The sequence below is a fragment of the Arvicola amphibius genome, chromosome 2 (genome assembly GCF_903992535.2).
Source record: "Arvicola amphibius chromosome 2, mArvAmp1.2, whole genome shotgun sequence".
NCBI classification, from domain to species: domain Eukaryota; kingdom Metazoa; phylum Chordata; class Mammalia; order Rodentia; family Cricetidae; genus Arvicola; species Arvicola amphibius.
This window is the reverse complement of record NC_052048.2, coordinates 57,101,189-57,120,328: the sequence shown is the minus strand read 5'-3', so window position 1 is coordinate 57,120,328 and position 19,140 is coordinate 57,101,189. Positions and strand designations below refer to the sequence as shown.

The following is a 19,140-nucleotide window of genomic DNA, read 5'->3' as shown; positions in this document are numbered from 1 at the left end:
GGCACAAGTGAAAGCACACAGAGGAGATGGAAGAGAATGTTACTCCATTATATGTAGGAGACTTGCATGTCTTCAGATACAGAAGAACCACATCCAACTGGGTGACCTTGGGCAGAATGCCACCTTTCTGCTCATCTGTGATGCAATCCAACCCCACCTCGAGTACTACTATGATCACCTAAAGGAACGAGTGTATGGAGCATACACTGTAGAGCAAGTACCACAGACCCATGATCTACTGTGCCAGGCCAGGTGCCAGCCTAGCTGTTCAATGGCAGCAGCCTTAGGAACAAGAAGGTGCAAATAAGGAAGGTCGCAAACATGGAGTCTGGGGATGAGTGTTGACACCCATGATACAAGTAATCTGAGCTCCACAGATCAACGTGCTCCACAGATGACAGGTAAAGGTAGTGCCCTCACAAGGCATGGTGAACCAGCAGTGACCTGTTAAGAGTCTGGGCTCAGAGCCTAAGGCCTCCTGACCCATCAGGTTCCCACCTCACCTGGGTTCCAGTCCTCATTCGTGTGATTGGGGCACGAATCCTCACTGCCTGGAGCTGCAGCACTTCTACCTCCACATGGTCCTAGAAGAGAGTTGAGCTCAGGCTACACAGGATGCTGAGAAACCTCCAGGGGAAGGAGGCATCTGTCCAGCTATAAAACACCAGCAGCATACTCATTAGCCTGAGGAGGTCTTGCTTTGGGGATGGCTCACTCTATAGGACCAGCCTACTCAATCTGATCCAGCTGCTACAGGTCAAAGCAGTGGACAGGAAACCAGGACCATGATTCGCTCTTCTCTAGGCTGTGCGCACCTAACAGGATAGGCCTCAGACACTCCCATACTTAGCCTATCTACCTCTCTAACTCACCAGGATACAGGGAGGAGTAGGGGAACCAGGTCACGTCTGATGGCAGCAGGCCTTACATCTTCCTTTATCCTTAGCTCTATAAATCAACTAATCTGACCAATGACTACTGGCTTCTTCAGATGCTGCTAACTAACGGGGGAATTGGGCTAATAAACTTTTCAGTTCTTTAGACACTGCCCATGTGGAGTGTGTCTCTGCTGTGGTGGTTTGAATGAGAATGGCTTCCAGAGACTCATTAATTTGAGTGCTTGGTCCCCAGTTGGTAGAACTGTTTGGGAAGGACTGAGGTATGGCCTTTTTGGAGGCGGTATGTCACTGGGAGTGTGCTTTGAGATTTCAAAGGCCCATGCTATCCCCATTCTTCACTCTTGGCCTCATGGTTGCAGCTAAGATGTGAGTCTTAGCCACTGTTCCAGCACCATGCCTGCCTGCCTGACTCTGCCACGCCCCTGCCCTGATGGAGATGAACTCACACCCTGAAACTAAGCAAGCCCCCAATTAAGTACTTCTTTTAAAAGATGTCTTGGTCATGGTGTTTTGCTATGGCAATAGAAGAAGTAACTAAGACATCCACCTAGTATCCTATTATTTAGGCAAGTGCTGGTTTTCATAAGAGGGGCTCAGAAAGTCCTTCTTTCCCCCTTATCTTTCTCATTTCTCAGTTCTAGCTGTTTCTGGACTACCCCTTGGCCTCGGGATGCTGGTGTGTTCAGAATTGGACAGATGGAACCAGCAGCATCTGACAGAATCATATGCCCAGTGTGGATGTGGAAGTTACAGGCTGAGCCTCTCAGAATAGCTTGTAACAAAACCTCCTCACCCTGCCAAGGACCATGATGGGACACAGGTGAAGGAGAGGCCCAGCAAGGTGAGACCAGGGCAGCAGGGAGGGCCAGGGCAAGAGTAGAGAGAAGGTCATGGAGAGGGTCAGGGCCGTGCCTTCCAGATGATGGGAGGAGAAAAACGAGCCTATTTCTGAAGCCACAGTTCTTTCTACAGAGGGAACAGAGCAGGGCATCCTGGGGTCTTTCATTTCACTCTCTGGGATGCCTGTGTGAACCCTGGGTACCACAGGGATAGTTTTATATGCTCCTTGCTATCTCTACAAAATCAATACACAGAATTGGGACAGCTGCCTCTGCCATTCAAAAAGACTTTGTGGTTTAACTTGGATTCTTGGAGGCAGATACTGAAACTGCTAGATAAAGGAGCCAATCAATGAACTCAATGTCAGATCAAAGTCAGCCTCAGGGAGCCAGGACTATCAGGCCCAAGGGGGGTGGCCACTCATCAGGCCCCCAGGCACGTGCTTAGATGCTCCCAGTGTAGAGGGTTGCACAGGCTGCACACAAGGGACCTCCTAGAGGGATGGGGAGAGTGAGACTTGAATAAACTACTTGTCACTGCACACCACATAAGATCTGTGAGCACAACCACAGGAACATTCCAAGATGCCTGTGTGAGCCACTGTGGAAAAGGAGGGTGAGGGTGTGTGTGTGTGTGTGTTGGAGAGAGAGAGAGAGAGAGAGAGAGAGAGAGAGAGAGAGAGAGAGAGAGAGAGAGAGAGAGAGAGAGAGGGAGAGAGATCCAGATGCCCTTCTGGTTTTATCATCAGGCCCTCTTGGGAGTAGCAATGATCCTCCACTGCCTTCCAGAAAGGGAAGCTGTCAGTCTTTGAAAATTGATTTTCACCTGTTGTCAGCACCCCCACTAGTGTGGGTCAGGGAACACCTCCAGAGGGAGATGACTACTTTAGCTTCACTGCTGGACAAAAAAAAGCAACTGGAAAATAAGCCCACCAAAGAGCCTAGGCAGCTAGAGCCAGTGGGCCCGCGGTTAAAGAGGAGATGAACAGATGACTGAATTATGAAATTACCGGCTGCCATACGCCATGCTCCCACCACCCATCCATGGATCTAGGCACACATGGTTACACACAGAGCACCTCATCGGGACTGACCCTTACCATCCCATCACCACATGATCAGGACCCACTACAGACAGTGCACAAAAGGTTCCAGAGCTCTGACCTCAGGCAGTCCTGGGTCAAGGCTCAGAATCACCACAACAGCCATGGGCTACTAGCAGGGCTGTCACACAATTCATCTGCAAAGGGGAAACACAGCAAAACATATACCGAGGAATCCAAAATACTAAGGTCAGTGTTCCCCAGCACAAGCACCCTCATTATATACCACAGAACCTGAAGGGCTGGGGATACTAGAGATCTTATCCCAGAGAGCAGCGGGAAGAACCTAGGAGGCTCAGTCTGGAGAAGAGCCATCTCAGGTCTCGGTATCCTCAAGGAGCAGAGATCAAACAAGGCAGAAATCCAGGGGCAAAACCACCACTCCCAAGAACCAATCGCCAGTGGCATATGTGATACCTGAGAGACGATGACGACCTTGCCAGTCTCAGCATCCACCGCCTGCACGACCCCCAGAACAGAGCCATTGCCAACCATGAGCCCACGCACCAGCCCAGAACTGCTCACTGCTGCCACACTTTCATTGTTGATGGAGAAGAGGATGTTGGACTGAGGCTGGGGGCCACCCTCGGAGGTGATCTAAGAAGTGAGAAACAGTGGCTCTTGTCAGGACCTGCCACGCTGGAGAGCCTTCATCATCCCATGAGTGTAAGGATACCAACAGTAAAGGCCTGTGTTGACCTGCAGTGGCTCCTACCTGCATCATGGCTCCAATGATCAGTGTCACCTTCCTGGGTATCAGCCTGAATGGAGGGAAGACCTGGATGTGGAGGGAGAAGAGAGACTGAATGGAGGGAAGACCTGGATGTGGAGGGAGAAGAGAGAAGGGACTGGTACCTGCAAGCCGACTCTGGCTACACATGAAGTGCACTGCACATGGGGTATGTGCTGAGGGTAACTGGCAGTTCTGGGGATCTCTATGATGACAGAAATAATGACCTTTGATCTCTCAGTGCAGGTTTCAACATGTGGACCCACTAGCAGCACTAGTACTTCCTGATGGCATTCTGTGGACCCATCAGGAATCCTCTGGTCTAATCTACCTGAGACCTATGAAGCCTGAGGCAGGTCCCTGTGATTTGAGGCCTGACAAGCCCTACAGTAATTGAGGGTGTCTGCTGAAGTTGTGACTGGGGTCTCCAGAATCCTGATTTGTCTTTAGAGAGCTGCCTCTAGCACTACTGAAAGCAAACTGTCCTGGAACAGGGCTCTGCTTCAACAGATACACCATTTTTCTGCGGAAGAAAAGGCTCAGGAGCAGTCAAAGGCGATGTGGACAGCCCGTCTCTGCAGCAACCTTGCCCCACAGCCCCCACAAGTTCCTACTTGTCAACCATGTAAGAAGTGCTCCAAGGAGAGCGTGGAGACTGCTCTGGGCTAAGAATTAGTCTTGGTTGGGCTGTGCTATTTATAGGCAGAAACAAATTCCTCACCACCAGTAGGAGGAAGGCACACTTCCATCTGGAGGCACAAACCGCCTCTGCCTGCTTCTGACGGCAGATCAATGAAGCCTGCCACCCGTGTGGCCGTGACCTGCAGAAGATGGTGCTATTGCTGTTGCTAATGGGTATCTGGGGATTCTTGGGCAAGGTGGCCTGACCCTGGCTGCCCTGACTCTGCCTACAGTGGGATACCTATGAAAAACTAGATGCAGGATAGCCTATAGCACACTGGGAGGGTTTAGGGGCTTCAGAGCTCAACTGATCCTGAACAACCTGCCCAGGAATCCTCTGGGAGGTGCTCATGGCCCTCCTGGGCCTGGGCTAAGGCTCAGAACTGACTGGAGGAGTCAGTTCTATACAAGCTAAAATCAGCCTATGGCTTCCATCTGGCCACTGCTTTCTGGAAAGAATCTCTGCCTATCCTTTGCCATGGAACAAAGCATAGCATTTCTTTGAACTGCCTGCATCTAATTTTTGTCACCCATATACCTGGGGCTGGTGACTATGCTTCTGCTTAGAGGACATGGTAAGACACAGACTTTAACAGGGTTTCTTCTTATAGCTGAAATCCTAGCCTGTCACTATAAAGACACGTCCAACTAGGATGGAGCCCATGCAGAGCAAAAGGAGCAGAACTACCTCAATTTGTTGTGGGGTGGAGCTGACTCTCTGCCCAGATTTGTCCATCACACTTGCAGACAGGCTGGTCTGGCCAATGGCCACGCCATGCACGAGGAATGTGGCCGTGTAGTTGTCTAGAGCTTCGTCGAGAGTCCTGAGACAGAAAGAAACACTAGGTTCCTCCTCCAAGGAAGAGCTGCTTGAGAAGCTACAAAGGGAATCAGTCCCATCTCCAGGACGCCCTTCCCAACTCCTATGAAGACTCACACCAGTGTGATTATCTGGGAGGCGGCTCGCAGCTTCAGGTCCATGAAGGTGAAGTACTTGGCCAAGAAAGGCTTCTTGTAGAAGTCCAACACGCGGACATAGGCCTTGACTGCCTTCCCGATCTCCACCTTAGGCACAGACAGGTTCAGGAGTGGTCTCTCAGTGATCATTCCCCCAACATGCAGCACCCAAGGCTTTTAGGGACAGTACCACCAACCTCCAGCTCAGAGCTTGGGAACTGGGGATAAGCCACCCAGAATGACGTTTGGGTTTGGCCAATCAATGAGTGAAAAATGATAACTTTATAGTGTATACGGGGAATAGGGAGGCTTGGCCATAGCATGAGCATGAACTCCATGCTCTACTAGTGGGCTACCAATCAGATTAGAGAGACAGGGCACAGCTTAGAACATAGGCACAGAGGAGCTTAGTGTCTGAACAGCTCAAATCTATGCAGTATATCAGCAGGCACTTTAGGAAAGGAGGGCCTGGACTGCCCACTGAAGAGGAATCTAGTGAGCAAGCTGGAGGGAAGCTGGCTGTGGTGGCACTCAGGAGGTTGACGCAGGAGGATAGTGAGTTGAAGGTCAGCTTGAGATATACAGCCAACCTGTCTCCATAAGAAAACACTCAGAAGAGAATTTGTCTGGGTAATAGAATCTTAGCTATGAAATCTAAGATGCCTGACCATCCCTCTTTCAATGACTAACCTTTTCACCAGCACACATAGCAGGAACTGGGCAGCAAGCCCTGGAAGCCCAGCTTCAGCCACCTCAGTTCTGAATCAGTTTCCCATTCACACAAAAGGAAAACCTAGGTCTGTTGTTTATTCACATCACACGACACTTGGCAGTACTGAGTTCTACTCAACTGTCCCTGAAATTCCCAAGAATCCTCATCCTACATTCTGGGGCGAAACTCTATGCTCAGCAGGGTATGTGCCAGGCTGGTGAATAACCTATGTGAGCCAGAGGACGTGCATTCCCAAGTCAAGGCTAATTCAGCCAATCCAGCAGGCAGGATTTACTGCCAAGCTTTAGCGATGACAACTGCGATAAAGAAATACAGCAGAGACATCAGCCTGCACTGTCCACGAGAAGCACAGAAGTCAGAGATGGTAACGTAAGTTCGGCCACTCTGGAGGGGACAGAAGTGGGCAGGATCCAGGAGGAAAGGCAAAGGGCACAAGGAAACACTTCCCAGGACATGTTGTCCCTGCTTTACGTGCATCAGCAGAGAAGCGGCTGTGTGGAGAAGTGTCTACTAACCTTGTCCACCACTCGTACGTAGAGCTCCTGGATGTCTGAGACATGAATGACAGCTTTTGCTGGGGCCGGGAAGGCCAGGCATAAGTCATGGACCATGACAGTTGATGAGCCTGGGAGCAGAGGGTGCACCTGCAAAGCAGAGGAGGACAGAGTCATAAGGCCATAGGTCCCGTTCTGCCCAGGGGGTTACTAGCAGTATCTTGCCTTCTGAGATGCCAGCACTCAGGAACTTTCTGGCTAGAAGTGGACACAGAAAATCCTCTTTCACTCCAGCAGCCAGGGCATGAACTGAAGATGGGGTGTTATAGTGCCAGAGGGATCTAAAGCAGCATTCATTTCAATTTTATGCATTTTATAAAAAGGGAGATAAAAGCTGATCCAAGTGTGATGGGTGAGAACATATACAATAACCTGGAGGCAGAAGAGTCAAACCCAAGAGGGCTTGGCCAGGTGGCTCTAAGAGTAGCACCACATCCTCAGGAATCTCACATGAAGCTGCAAGTTAGGAGCTGATAGAACTGAGGACAGACAGCAGCTTCCAAAAGAGTTCTTGTCTGAATCCACAACACAATAGAGCTGATGACAGACCACCCAGGTCACCCATTCCTGGGTTCCTGCAGGCCTACCCATCTCTGCAACCCAGCTTTGCTTGAAGTCATGACCAACTAAGAGGTTTTAGGTGAATAAATAAACAAAAGCTTGAATTTCCCACTCTTCTGGCTCCCATAGCACCCCCTTTATCCTTCCTTAACCATGCAGCCCTAGAGAGCTCCCTAACCATTCACAGCTCAGCTACAGTAGCTCCTCGCAGGGGACATCTGTCAATCAAACATGGACTTGCCACATGTCCTTTAGGCATGTGCTTCAGCTGGGTGACTTCTAAGGCTGGGCAGGCAGGGGCAGGGCGAGTGATCGACTTTGCCAGTTAGATTCTGTCAAAGTGAGGCTTGGGCATATAAATGCATTCTGCAAGCAGTTCAGCATTTATAAATCTAGTTCCAATACCAAGGTTTTGTGGGGTGGGTTGGGAGATGGAAACAGGTTCTCCGTCAGTGAGAAATAACCAACTTTCTGCCTCTTCCCCCAGCCCTCAGCTGCTGGCTCCAATTTCAAGCCTCACTTCTCTCACCGGATAGGCATGCTCTTCCCTCCACGGGGCTGACTTCCCCTCATCACTTTTTGGAATTTTTTAGCTTGCCTTTCTCCTTCATGCTGACCTCCACCTTCCCAGAGTCTTCACAGAGCCTGGTATCTGGCACTAGTGGCCTGCACCCAACCCCAAACCTTGATCAGACCCAGGCCCGCAACGTTGAGGGAGTCTGATAAAGCACTGAAACCAGGTGCTTAAACTTGCATAGCTTGGCAGAACAGAACTGGCTTGGTGAAGAATGGGAAGTTCTGAAGAACTCTGCAGAGAACACAGAACCTTTTTGTACCTTTAAGGTACAAAAGAGCAAACCATGCCTCAAGGGCAGGGTGGAAATAGCCAGAAGGGCAGCTAGAGATCCAGCCCAGTGGCACAGTTCTCCATTCAGGGGAACTGCCTCCTTTGCAGGGAAACAGGGCCTTCAGCATCCAGAACAGGAGTGGAGAGAGCAAGTAGGGAGAGTCTGAGCTAAGAAAGGCCTAAGCCCACAGGTAGCTGGGGTAGACAAAATTGGAAAGCTGGGCCAAGCTGCTACATGCAGGTGTAACTGAGCTCCAGGGCACATCCAAGCAGATGAGGTGTGCCTGGCTTATTTAATATGATGGCTTAAAGTAGATTAACAAAGATCCCAGGGTGGGAATCACACTTACATTCCAGAATGATGGCTGTGGGATCTGAGCTGTTGCCGCTAGCCAGCCTGGCATTAACTATGGGTGGAGAAGCCACCAGTCATTGGGCCTTGCTGTGGATGGTTATTACATGTCCCCTAAAGAAAGCTCATGCAAAATTGCATGGAGGAATGAGCACTTCTGAGAACATGACCTGAGCCTCCAGTCTGACACGCACGCAGGAGCTGCTGCTGTCAGGAGCTGGCATGTCCTTTATAACCTGAGGAAATTACACAGTGCACCCGCTGCTGACAGACCCAATGGGCAAGCAGGCGTGGGTGGGCTTTTTCTGTTTTTCCCTCTGTCCTTCAAAAAAAACAATCACTTTGCACATTTTAAATAAAAGCATAAAATGGCAGTGGGGAAATCAATTCCTCTTCCACTTGGCTTCCCAGAAGATGGACATTCAGCCACCTTCCAAATGACAGAAGGGGAGGACAGCACCAGGCTGCATGTCGGGAAGGAGCGAGGTCTGGCCTGCTCCACTCCTGGACTCACTTCAGCTTGCTTTATCCTGTAACAAAGCGTTAAGTCCAGTGTGTGAGGTCTTTTAGGAGACAAAGAAACAGCATGGAGGGAAGTAGAGAGCTGACCACTAGCTAGTAGCCACATGGAGACCCCGGACCACTCCTCACTGGACAGTGTAGGTGGTTCATACTTCTCAAGAGTCTGTCACATGCTTCCTGATGGACATTCAAGAACACTGAGAAAAGGCAGTGGGGGTGTCTGGAATGAGTTCTCGTTTCTAAGTGTTGACAGTGCCACCTGAGAACGTCATCAAGTACCGAGCCCAAGGGAAAGTCCTGTCATCAGTTTGGAGATGATGAATGCATTACTTCTCATTAAGAAACTCTATGGCCCATGAGCTCACCAGCCCCGCCTTCCTGGGGCCCCGTTCACACCTCAGACTTGCAGCATGTGACACTTTCAGATGCATAAATATCCTAGTAATATTTCTGACCATCACTGGGACCATTAGCTTCGCTTTCTTCTGATGTGCTCATCAATGCCAGGAAGTAAGTCAAGTTACCATGCAAGAGGACTGAGACCTATGTCTTCAGTCTCTCACCTAGCATTCTACAGAGATGATCAGAGTTCACATGAGAACCACAGGTATCCAGGAATCTCAGCCTGGATAAAACTTTATGCAGCGGTCAGCTCTGCCAGTTTCCCAAGAGCGAGAGTAGGGGCTAGGCACCACACCATCTACAACCAGCCTCACAGAAGCAGCACACATCTGAGTTCAAGTCCTACAACTGTCACCTCCTACCAGCTCACCCTGGTGTGCTTCTGCTACATCCCAGGGCATCAGGGCTGGCCACACACTGCAGTACTGAGTGGTGAAGGCACTACTATGGCTCACCAGAGCAGATCCTGCAAGCCTTCTTCCTCCTTACCTCCATACTCTGCCAGAGCTTTGTCGAATGAACACAGCAGAAAGAAGTGTCAAGTGCTCAGGGCACATCAAGCTCTCAGTGACAGGCTAAGCTCAGGGGACTCAGGAAATATGAGGAATGGTTTGAGAAGGAAGAAATCCTGAGTTTAAATCAGGTAAACACTCTCCTGTTCAATCCAGCCAAAAATAAAATAAAGGCCCCTTGCAGAGGGTTCTGGGAGCTGTGTGAGCAAAACTAATCAGCCTTGCTCAGCCTGGGGTTCATTGTGTGGGCATGAAAACTTCCACCACAGCCTGCTGTGTGCATCATGCACTCACTTTTCTTCCAAAGACACTGAGAAGCCAACTACATACATACAGGAGCCATTGTGAAGCCTCAACTCCTATCAATAAGGAAGAACGAAGCATTGTCTAGGAGCTCCGTGAGAACGGCTGTGTGCTTTCTTGTCTGTGAAGAAGAGAAATGAGAATGCTGCTAATTAGCAGCTGCAAAATGCCAAAGAAATGTGCAAATGTGTCCTTCAGACACAGCCCTCTGAAGGAAGCTGGGAGCACCCGTCACAGCCCATCAACACTCTGAAAGATACTGCAGGTTCGGAAGAGGGAGAAGGAAATAGGACCTGATTTCCCCTTGAAGCCATTGGAGGAGAAAGCGGAGACCCAAGGTCAGTGTTCCAAGGAAGCTGCTGAGACAGAAACCACACTCAAGTTGTGCCTCCAAGGTGCTGCTCCCCAGGGTGCCAGACTTGCCACGGGACAGAATGGCTGCAGCCCACTGTGACTCTGTGAAGATGGGAGCACTGATAACCATACAGTGGTAACCCAAAAATGGCAGTATCTGAAGGAGCTCAGATGTCTTCTACCGGAAGCTGTAGTGCTGGAATCCTTGAGTCTTTCAAAGAAAGGTTCTATTTGAATACCTCCATATATGGTGTACTCACTACCTATACACAGAGCCAAGCTCAACATTGACTCTGAAGAGCACTCACTCCTGGATGAAAAGTCTTTCTTCTGGCCATAGGTTCACCCTCGGCTTACTTAGGAAAGGCAACCTGACTAAGATGAACTGTAGCTGGTTGCTGTGGCAACAGACATACTTCTCCTGATTTCAAATTCCCCTTTTCTTGATAGCGGGAAGTTATTTTTAATCTCTAGATAAGGTATGTTTCCAGATGTGTGGATGAATTTCTACTGAAGCTTTTCCTACTAGTGTCAAGCTTTGACAAGACACACTCACACACAAGACTGTGCAATTAGTCCCTCTTTTATAAGGGAACAATGGAAATGCTTGGGAAAGTATGATCATCACACCTACAGTTCCAGCTATTCAGAAGGCTGAGGTAGGAGGAACACTTGAGCTGAGGAGCTCAAGATCAGCCAGGAAATGAGGGAGACCCCAGGGTCTTAAAATAAAAAATATAAGAAGACCAGAGAGATGGCTCAGTGGTTAAGAGCCCTGGCTGCTCTTCCAGAGGATGGGGGTTCTATTCCCACTACTCTGGCTTCCACAGGCACTGCATACATGTGGTACATACATACATGCAGGCTAAATACTCATACACTAAAAATGAAACTTAAAAAAAGGAAATTAAAATAGATTAGAAAACACAGACTAAAGCATAAGAGGATAGCAAAGGAGGAACAAAAAAATAAATGATCCCCAATCCATGAACAGAGTCAGCGCCTCTTGCAATACAGACAGTCACATCAGAGCTTGGGAAAAGGAATATCCCAGGTGCCTTGGACTCTTCCAGCAGCATGTATATGTGTCCCTCTCATAGCTACTCTGACCGATTTCCACAGTCCCTTAAGTAGTTGCATTTGATGTTTCCCTGCAGGTGGACAGAGTGTTTGCTGACCACTAATTTCACCAGTATTATAAGTAAGTCTTGCATATGGCTGAGCTAGAACACAGGGTGTTCTCAAAGATGACCTGCATGGTGGAAGCAGAGGCTTACTATATGGTCAAGGGAACAGTGCCATTGTCTAGCACCCTGCACCCTTCTCTCACAGGTAGATGGAGAAGTTCTGAGCAGGGGCAGGGCAGGGCAGACAGCCTTAGGAAGATGTCCATTCATTGCCTGCTGGGAGCTATGGAAATCAGACGAAACCTTGGAGAAACTGAGTCTGTTTCCTACCAGAGGCCCAAGCTGCATCTAAGCTAGCAGAGGCAAGGTAGGATGAGAGTGGGGGTGAAGAATGTTAGTTGTCCTTTTCCTCACAAACACACTTACAAATACTTTCAGTCTAGCCTAGAAGCCCCTGGGGCACTACCCCATCTGGGGCATCTATAAAATGCCCACATCGTGCTTAGTGGTGGAAAGATGCAAACTTTCTCCTCACAATCTAGAGTAAGACAATGATGGCTTCTGACATTGATGCCAAAATCATCCAATGCATAAAAAAAGAGAACAACGGCTTCTGGAACAGCTGGGAAGTCACACACACCAGGAAGGTCCTGGGTTCCCACCACAGGACCACCGTTAACTCAGTGTAGACAAAACACAGACGACAACAGGGCAAATCTTCAGGAGCTCCGTTCGCCATAGACTCTCAGGGAGACATGAAATGCAGGAACACAGACGAGCAGGAAGACTGCTCACTGCCAAGGCTCATAACCTGAGTTCAATCCCCAGAGCCTACATGGTGGAAACAGAGAACCAATTCCTGCAAGCTGCCCTCTGTTCTTCACAAGCATGCTGTGGCATTCATGTTCCTCCCAAACTCAACAAAATAAACATATACATAAATATAACTTTAAAAAGCTTAAAGAGATATTGTACTTAATAAAAAATTTAAAATTTTATTTATTATTTTTATTTTACAAAATTAAAAACATAAGCTTGGAAGCATGCTAACAAGAAAGTAAAAAAGCAAGTTTGAATGAAAAATATATGCACATCACATCTCATGAATAACATATCTATAATATAATATGATATTCTACAACTTAATAAAGAGTAACAAGCAAAGAATCTAAACGGACATCTGTCCAAGAAGATACAAGAATGAAACACAAAGATGCTGAATGGCTTTACTCATCAGGGAATACAAATCTGCCTCACAAGGAGAGTCACCCGCACCTACTGGAGTGGCTGGAATATCAAGGTCTGATAATTACAAATGTTGACAAGGAATGGGAAAAACTGGCACTCTCATCCAGTGCTGGTGGGATGGGACATGGGAAACAGTCAGTACTTGCTCAAAACATGCAGAGTTCCCATTCCTAGGCATGTAAACAGAGATGAAATATGTACCCACACAAAAACATACACAGGGCTGGAGAGATGGTTCGGCAGTTAAGAGCACTGGCTACTCCAGAAGAGCTGGTTTCAAATCCCAGAACCCACATGGCAGCTCATAACCATCTGTAACTCAAGTTCCAGGGGATCTGACACCCTCCTCTGGCCCTCCATGCATGTGCATGCTGTACATGACATACATGCAGATAAATGCTGGCACATATAAAAAAAATCTTTCAAAAATTCTCCTGTGTACAAATGTTCACAGCAATATTATTCTCAACAGTAAAGACAGACATTACGGCTGGGAATGTAGCTCAGGTAGTGGAGTGTCCACCTGGCACACAGGAAGCACTGGGTTGGATTCCTAGCACCGCACAGAAACAGGTGTGGTGGTGCACACCTGCAATCCCAGAAGTGGCGAGGTAAGAGCATCCGAAGGTCAATTATCCTTTCCTAAAGTACATCCTTAGCTTCAGATTGAGCTCCAGGACAATCTGGGCTATATGAAGTCCTGGTTTTGGGGGGGAGGACAGATGCCCCCAAAATCAACTAATGTATCAATGGACAAACAAAAGGTGGCACAGCCATCTCAGTAATAAAAAGGAATGAGCTTCTAGAACATTCTACAATACGGAAACACATCCTAGGCAAGGGCCACATGCTGTATGACTCCATTCACTTGAACTCTGCAGAATGGGAAAATCTATAAGGTTAGGAAATAAATTAGTAGTTACTGAAAGCTGGGACAGCGTGTGAGTTTGAAAGAACTCAAAGGAGACAGTTAGGTATAGGGTTTCCTTTCCAGGCATGCACTCTTAGCATGATGGTGGTGACGGCTGCTCACATCTGTGAACCTACTAAGAACCTCTACACAGTACATGGAGATGATGAGATGTAGAGGAATCACCCTTTAGTACCAGCATCAAAGGAATCAATAGAGGACACACTGCCAACCCTCCCTCACCCCATAAGGCCTATGCCCTCTGGTTACTTTTGCCCCACCATCTCCTGATGTCCACCACCACAGTTAACCCTTGAGTCCAACACATACAGGCACATTCCTCACATTCAATTGCTTCCTCTCACTTTATATCTGTCCAGCTCAGGGCCATTGACTTTGTGATCTCTACGCTAAGGTAGCTTGGTGGAGGCAAAAATGAGGAAAAACAGAAATGTGGGGAGCTAAACCCACAAACACCAGCACCTGATTGGAGCCATGCCACCAACTCCTGAGTAGTAATGGGTAACATGCCAGTGTTTCTGAAAACAGGGGCTAGGCCTAGGTCACTGCCTGGGTCACGGCCCTCCCTGGAACACTGGTGCCCCCAGGCTGTGACTGGTCTGCAGAGCACAGGTGCAGAAACAAGGCAAGGTTAAAAGTAAAGAGCATGGGAAAACACAGCCAGCCAACCAGACTTCCTGAGTTGAAGCCACAGTTTGTGGCACCATGTCAGCTCAGGTTTGCATGGAGTCCAGGGGAGCCTTGACTCTTTGGGAATGAGGCAGGCACACTTTCACCAGAGGAAGCAGAGTTTGGGCTCAGAGCTGCCTGGTGCAATGCTCTAGATGGCAGGCGTTGACACTCGTGTGTGTGTGTGTGTGTGTGTGTGTGTGTGTGTGTGTGTGTGTGTATGTGTGTGTGTGTGTGTGTGTGTGTGTGTGTGTATGTGTGTGTGTGTGTGTGTGTGTGTGTGTGTGTGTGTGTGTGGTGTGATTCTGGACTTTCTTCCAGGAGGAACTTTCTATTTAATGACTGCACAAGTCCCCCATCAGACACATGTGAGACATTCAGGACAGTTCTTTATTTTCACTCTTTGGCTCTATTAAGAAACAAGGGTTAGGGGCTGGAGAGATGGCTCAGTGGTTAAGAACATTAGCTGGCTGCTCTTCCAGAAGGTCTGGGTTTGATTCCCAATACCCAAAGGTCTTTCATAGCCAGCTGTAACTTCAGTTTCAGGTGATCTAGCATCCTCTTATGGCTCCGAGGGCACTACATGTACTTGGTACACATACATGCATGAATGCAAATGCTCATACACATAAAATAGAACTTAATCATTGGAAAGAAAAAAGGAGTTTAAAGGACTCAGATCCTGTATACTAAACAAGGGAAAAAGGTGCAAGTCAGATAGCCATGGGCCACACCACAAGAAGAGAAGCAATTCGGGGCATGAGGAAAGCAGCATGCCAGAGGTCCAACCAGGCCCTTGTCTGTAAGAGTGGGAGAGGGTGAAGTGGCCACTATGGAGAGCTAGGAGAGAGTGAAGAGTGGAGCTTAAAAAGAAAGTTTCTTGGGGTTACCATGAAGCCGTTTATGTAATAAAGGAATAATTAAAAGATGAATCGGAAGATTGACTGAAAGGAAAGAATTAGGTAATTAACAGTGCAAGTAATTGTAGATAGAGAAAGTGCAGAGGTGGCATGGGAATGACAGGGACTTCGAACGACTTCAAATCTCAAGGCCCTGCATGGTGGGTGTTATTAAGTGCCGGCTTTCTGGAATAATCTGTCAACCTGACGAGATAGCTGGGATCCCGATGCTCAAGCTTACCAGAGCCACGCCCCGAGTGTCCTGGTAGGCCACCTTGATGACGTCTGGGGTGCTTGTGTTGAGGAAGAAGTAACCAGAGCCTTCTGTGATGTGCAGTTCTACCTGGAGGGAGATGTGGGGATGGGAAGAGATCAGGCTGGGTAGCACAGAGTGCAGGGTGCCTTGTTCGAAAGGACGGTGGGGGTAAAGGGCCATACCTGGACACCAGGATGGTTATAGATAGTCACTTCCTCCGGACTGACCCTCACGTCCTCTACGAGAATAAGCTCGATGGAGGCTGACACAGGTACTATAGGGTCATGCTGAAAAAGAAAGGCCAACACTGTCAGATCCAGAAGACAGGGGCCTCACCAGCTACCTCCGAGAAGAGCGGGGCTAGATGCCCCAGGTAGCGGCCTCACTCCAGGAACAGACGCTTCAAGCAGTGTCAGTACCCAGGGGAGGCCTGGGAGGTAGAGAGAGCCCTGAAGAGGTCAGAAGTATATGTGAAGGTCTCAAAAGTTCCAGTGTGGGAACCCAGTGAGGCCACTCAAAAGCTAACAGGTTCTTAGAAGGGGTAAGAATGGAAAAGGTGAAGACATCTGGGATAGGGATAGGTGAGCATCTACCTCCAGCAGGCCACCTCCTTCCAAATGGAGACAGCTTTCTCTAAGAGGATGCTTCCTTGTCTCAGAATCTGGGCTCCTTAGGGTGTCAGCCCCCATATACCCTGCCCTCGGGTATCTACTGCCTCCACACCATTTCAGCAGCAGCTTGCAGGGTGGCTTAAGAGGGTGGCTATCATCCAAACAGGACCATTCTTGGGGGACCCTTCCAATTCCTCAAATGTACCCCTCACTACCACACACAAACCCTGAAGCAGCATATCTGCCTGAAGCCTGCAAGAGATGCTGGGAAGAGGAGAATCAAGCAGGTATTGATCCCTAGCAAGGGAGGTCAGGGCCTCCGACACCAGACAGAATCTACACAGAAACAGGAGACATCCTGGTATTGCCCATGGTCCTACCCACCCATGTCCCCTGGGACATACCGGCTGCTTCACTCCGGCTGCACTCAGGTGGGACTGCTGATAGCCAGTCACTGTGGCAGAGATGGCTGTGGTTCCTGATGCCTCATGAACCGAAACTGCTTGCAAACCTGAGGGCACAGAGGGAAAACAAATGCTGGCCACCACTCCTTGGTTCCCTTCGGGCCACATCCTGCTGCCAATTCAGTTTCAAGTTTAAAAGCAGGTAACTGAGTTTACTGAGGCTTTTAGTCCTGTAAGGGTTAATAGCCCAGAAGAGAGCTGTTGAGGTAAGTTGAGAGGACAGGCTCAACACCGGGCTGCTGAGGAAGTTTGTCACTGTCACAGCATGGCCAAGGAACCTGGGACAGGAGCCCTTTCTGCTCTGGGTCCTATCTCTTATACCTATACAGAAGTAAAGGAACACAGTGAAGCTGGTTGTACTGGTGCAGGCCTACAATCCCAGCACTCAAGAGACAGGAAGACCTCAAGTTCAAGGCCAGTTTGACTGCAGAGGAAGACCTTGTCTCAAAACAAAACAAAACCAAACAAACAGTCAAATAATTAAAAACCCACAGTAGCCAGGTATGATGGCACTTGTCTTTAATCCCAGCACTCAAGAGGCAAAGGCAGGTGGGTCTCTGATAGTTTGAGACCAGCCTGGTCTTAATAGTTAGGCCAGGCAAAGCTACAGTGAGACTCTCTCTCAAAAAAGGGGGGTGGGGTGGGAGATGAGCTCTCTTGACATTCCATGCTTTAGCTCTAAATGAAGGGAAGCCCCAGATAACTGAGGTCTAGGCATGAGCACTGCAGGACCTTCCTGTGTGCCCAGGGTTCCACCGCCCTCTGGCTCAAGACCTGGCTCACCGTGTAGCTTCTTTTGGCCTTTTCCATCATCCTGGGATACCAGCTGCATAGGCTGGTCAGGCTCGGTGCTCGCCAGCAATGGCCGGGAGGACTCCCACTGGATGCTAAGAGAGCTGAAGTTATCAAACCGCCGGCCTTGCTGGTCATAGGCACCCAGATCTAACAGGGGATTTCGGTGACTGGATACAGGAACCTAAAAGAAACACAGATCAGATGCCGTGACCACACAGACTCTGCCACAAGTATGACATAAGGCCAGCTGTTTCCCTTACGGGCTCAGATGGTCCTGATGAAGGGGTGGGGATGAACTGCAAACCAATGCTAAGGAATGACACCACTAAGGTGCCTAAAAGGCCCCTGCTTCTCCATGGGGGATAATGGTACAGTGAGGAGGCAGCCAAGAAGAGGCAGGAGTATCTTCCCAAGCCTGGATCAACTCCTGGCTCCAGCTCTTCCTGCCCAGGAAGGTACAAAGTTTCTTTAGTTTCTCCCATCAAGGTAGGAAGCAAACCAATCTATTGGGACTTTCTTTTAAAAAAAAAAAAAAAAGAAGTTTTTTAGGCTTATTTATTTTGTGTGTATGAGTTTATCTGCTTGTACATATGTATTCCTCATGCCTACAGAGGTCAGAAGAGGGCATCTGATTCCTGGAGTTACAGATGGTTGTGAACCATGTGGGTGCTGGGAACTGAACCTAGCAAGTATAAGAGCAGCAAGTACTCTTAACCATTGAGCCATCGCTCCAGTCCTGGGACTTTCTTTCAAATATGCCTCCTGTGTGGTTAATTTGAGAGATAAATTCACATTGTAATTCACACCAAAGTAGCAAAATGGGATGGCCTTTAGCATAGTTTACTATTTACCAATGACCCAATCCATTCAGGCATAGTCCAGAAGGAAGAACTGTCCCCTCTCACCTAAGGGCAACTGTATCACTGAGTCTGGTGAGTGAGATTCGACAGTGATTTGTTATAATTCTGGAGGAACCTCTAAGACCTAAGCACAGTCTCCTTCTCTGCACAGTGGCTCCTAGTGATGCACAAGCCGAGACTCAAGCAGCACATGGGCAAGAGCTAAACTTGCACTATGCATTTAAGGTGTGAAGTTATGGGGGCAGGGGTTGTTACTGTGACACAGAGAAGTCCATCCTGACTGATGCTGCCACCAAGCTTCCTGCCTCTACCTCCAGGATCCCTCTCCAACTTCTTGCAGCTCTCCTGGTTCTAGACAACGCCTGACCAAACATTCTGCATTTTAAAAGTGCTCCCTCATGCCAGCAACTCAGCTCATCACTTGAGCACACCAAAAGTTTTAGTGACTGGGCAGGACACAAGCTGTGAATGTGGACAGGAACCAGAGGCCTGCCCCTAGACACCTCACCCCTTCTCCCAGATTCAACCTCTGGTAGAGAGTCAGTGCTTTTCTGCAGAAGACATCAGCTCTATGCAAGCATGCCTGCAGGCTGACTCCAACTTTCCCATCTCACAAATTGGAAGGTTGTGGCTCAGAGACTGAGCTTGCTCAGTCTCCCAGGCTTAGGGTAGAACACAGCAGGTCGGATTCTCCAAGGACTTCCTATGACATGGGTTTCTCCTTAGGCACCAGCTCAACCCAATCCTGGGCTAATTAGTCCCCTGGAACACAAGTAGCACCCATGCTTGGTGAGAGGAACACTGGCTGACCTGTCTGGAGAACCAAGTCTGCCTGCAGTCTGTTATTCCTGCTGGTTGACTCCACTCTGGTGTCTCACCTTGCCAATAATTTACTCTGCAAACACGTCCTAGGTGGCCTCTGGATTTGGAG

The 19,140-nt window shown here is 48.8% G+C and overlaps 1 protein-coding gene across 1 annotated transcript in view; it reads right to left on the bottom strand.

Annotated features, from left to right (window-relative positions):
• Nup210 (nucleoporin 210) overlaps positions 1–19,140 on the bottom strand; it is a 92,547-nt gene that overhangs the window by 20,198 nt on the left and 53,209 nt on the right. The window contains exons 17-26 of the mRNA XM_038320739.1: positions 17,338–17,530; positions 16,495–16,601; positions 15,662–15,766; positions 15,465–15,566; positions 6,458–6,586; positions 5,190–5,317; positions 4,941–5,076; positions 3,557–3,619; positions 3,259–3,438; positions 504–584 (exon numbers count right to left, since the gene is read on the bottom strand). Of these exons, the coding sequence (XP_038176667.1) occupies positions 504–584; positions 3,259–3,438; positions 3,557–3,619; positions 4,941–5,076; positions 5,190–5,317; positions 6,458–6,586; positions 15,465–15,566; positions 15,662–15,766; positions 16,495–16,601; positions 17,338–17,530 (1,224 nt within the window). The remainder of the gene's footprint in view (positions 1–503; positions 585–3,258; positions 3,439–3,556; positions 3,620–4,940; positions 5,077–5,189; positions 5,318–6,457; positions 6,587–15,464; positions 15,567–15,661; positions 15,767–16,494; positions 16,602–17,337; positions 17,531–19,140) is intronic.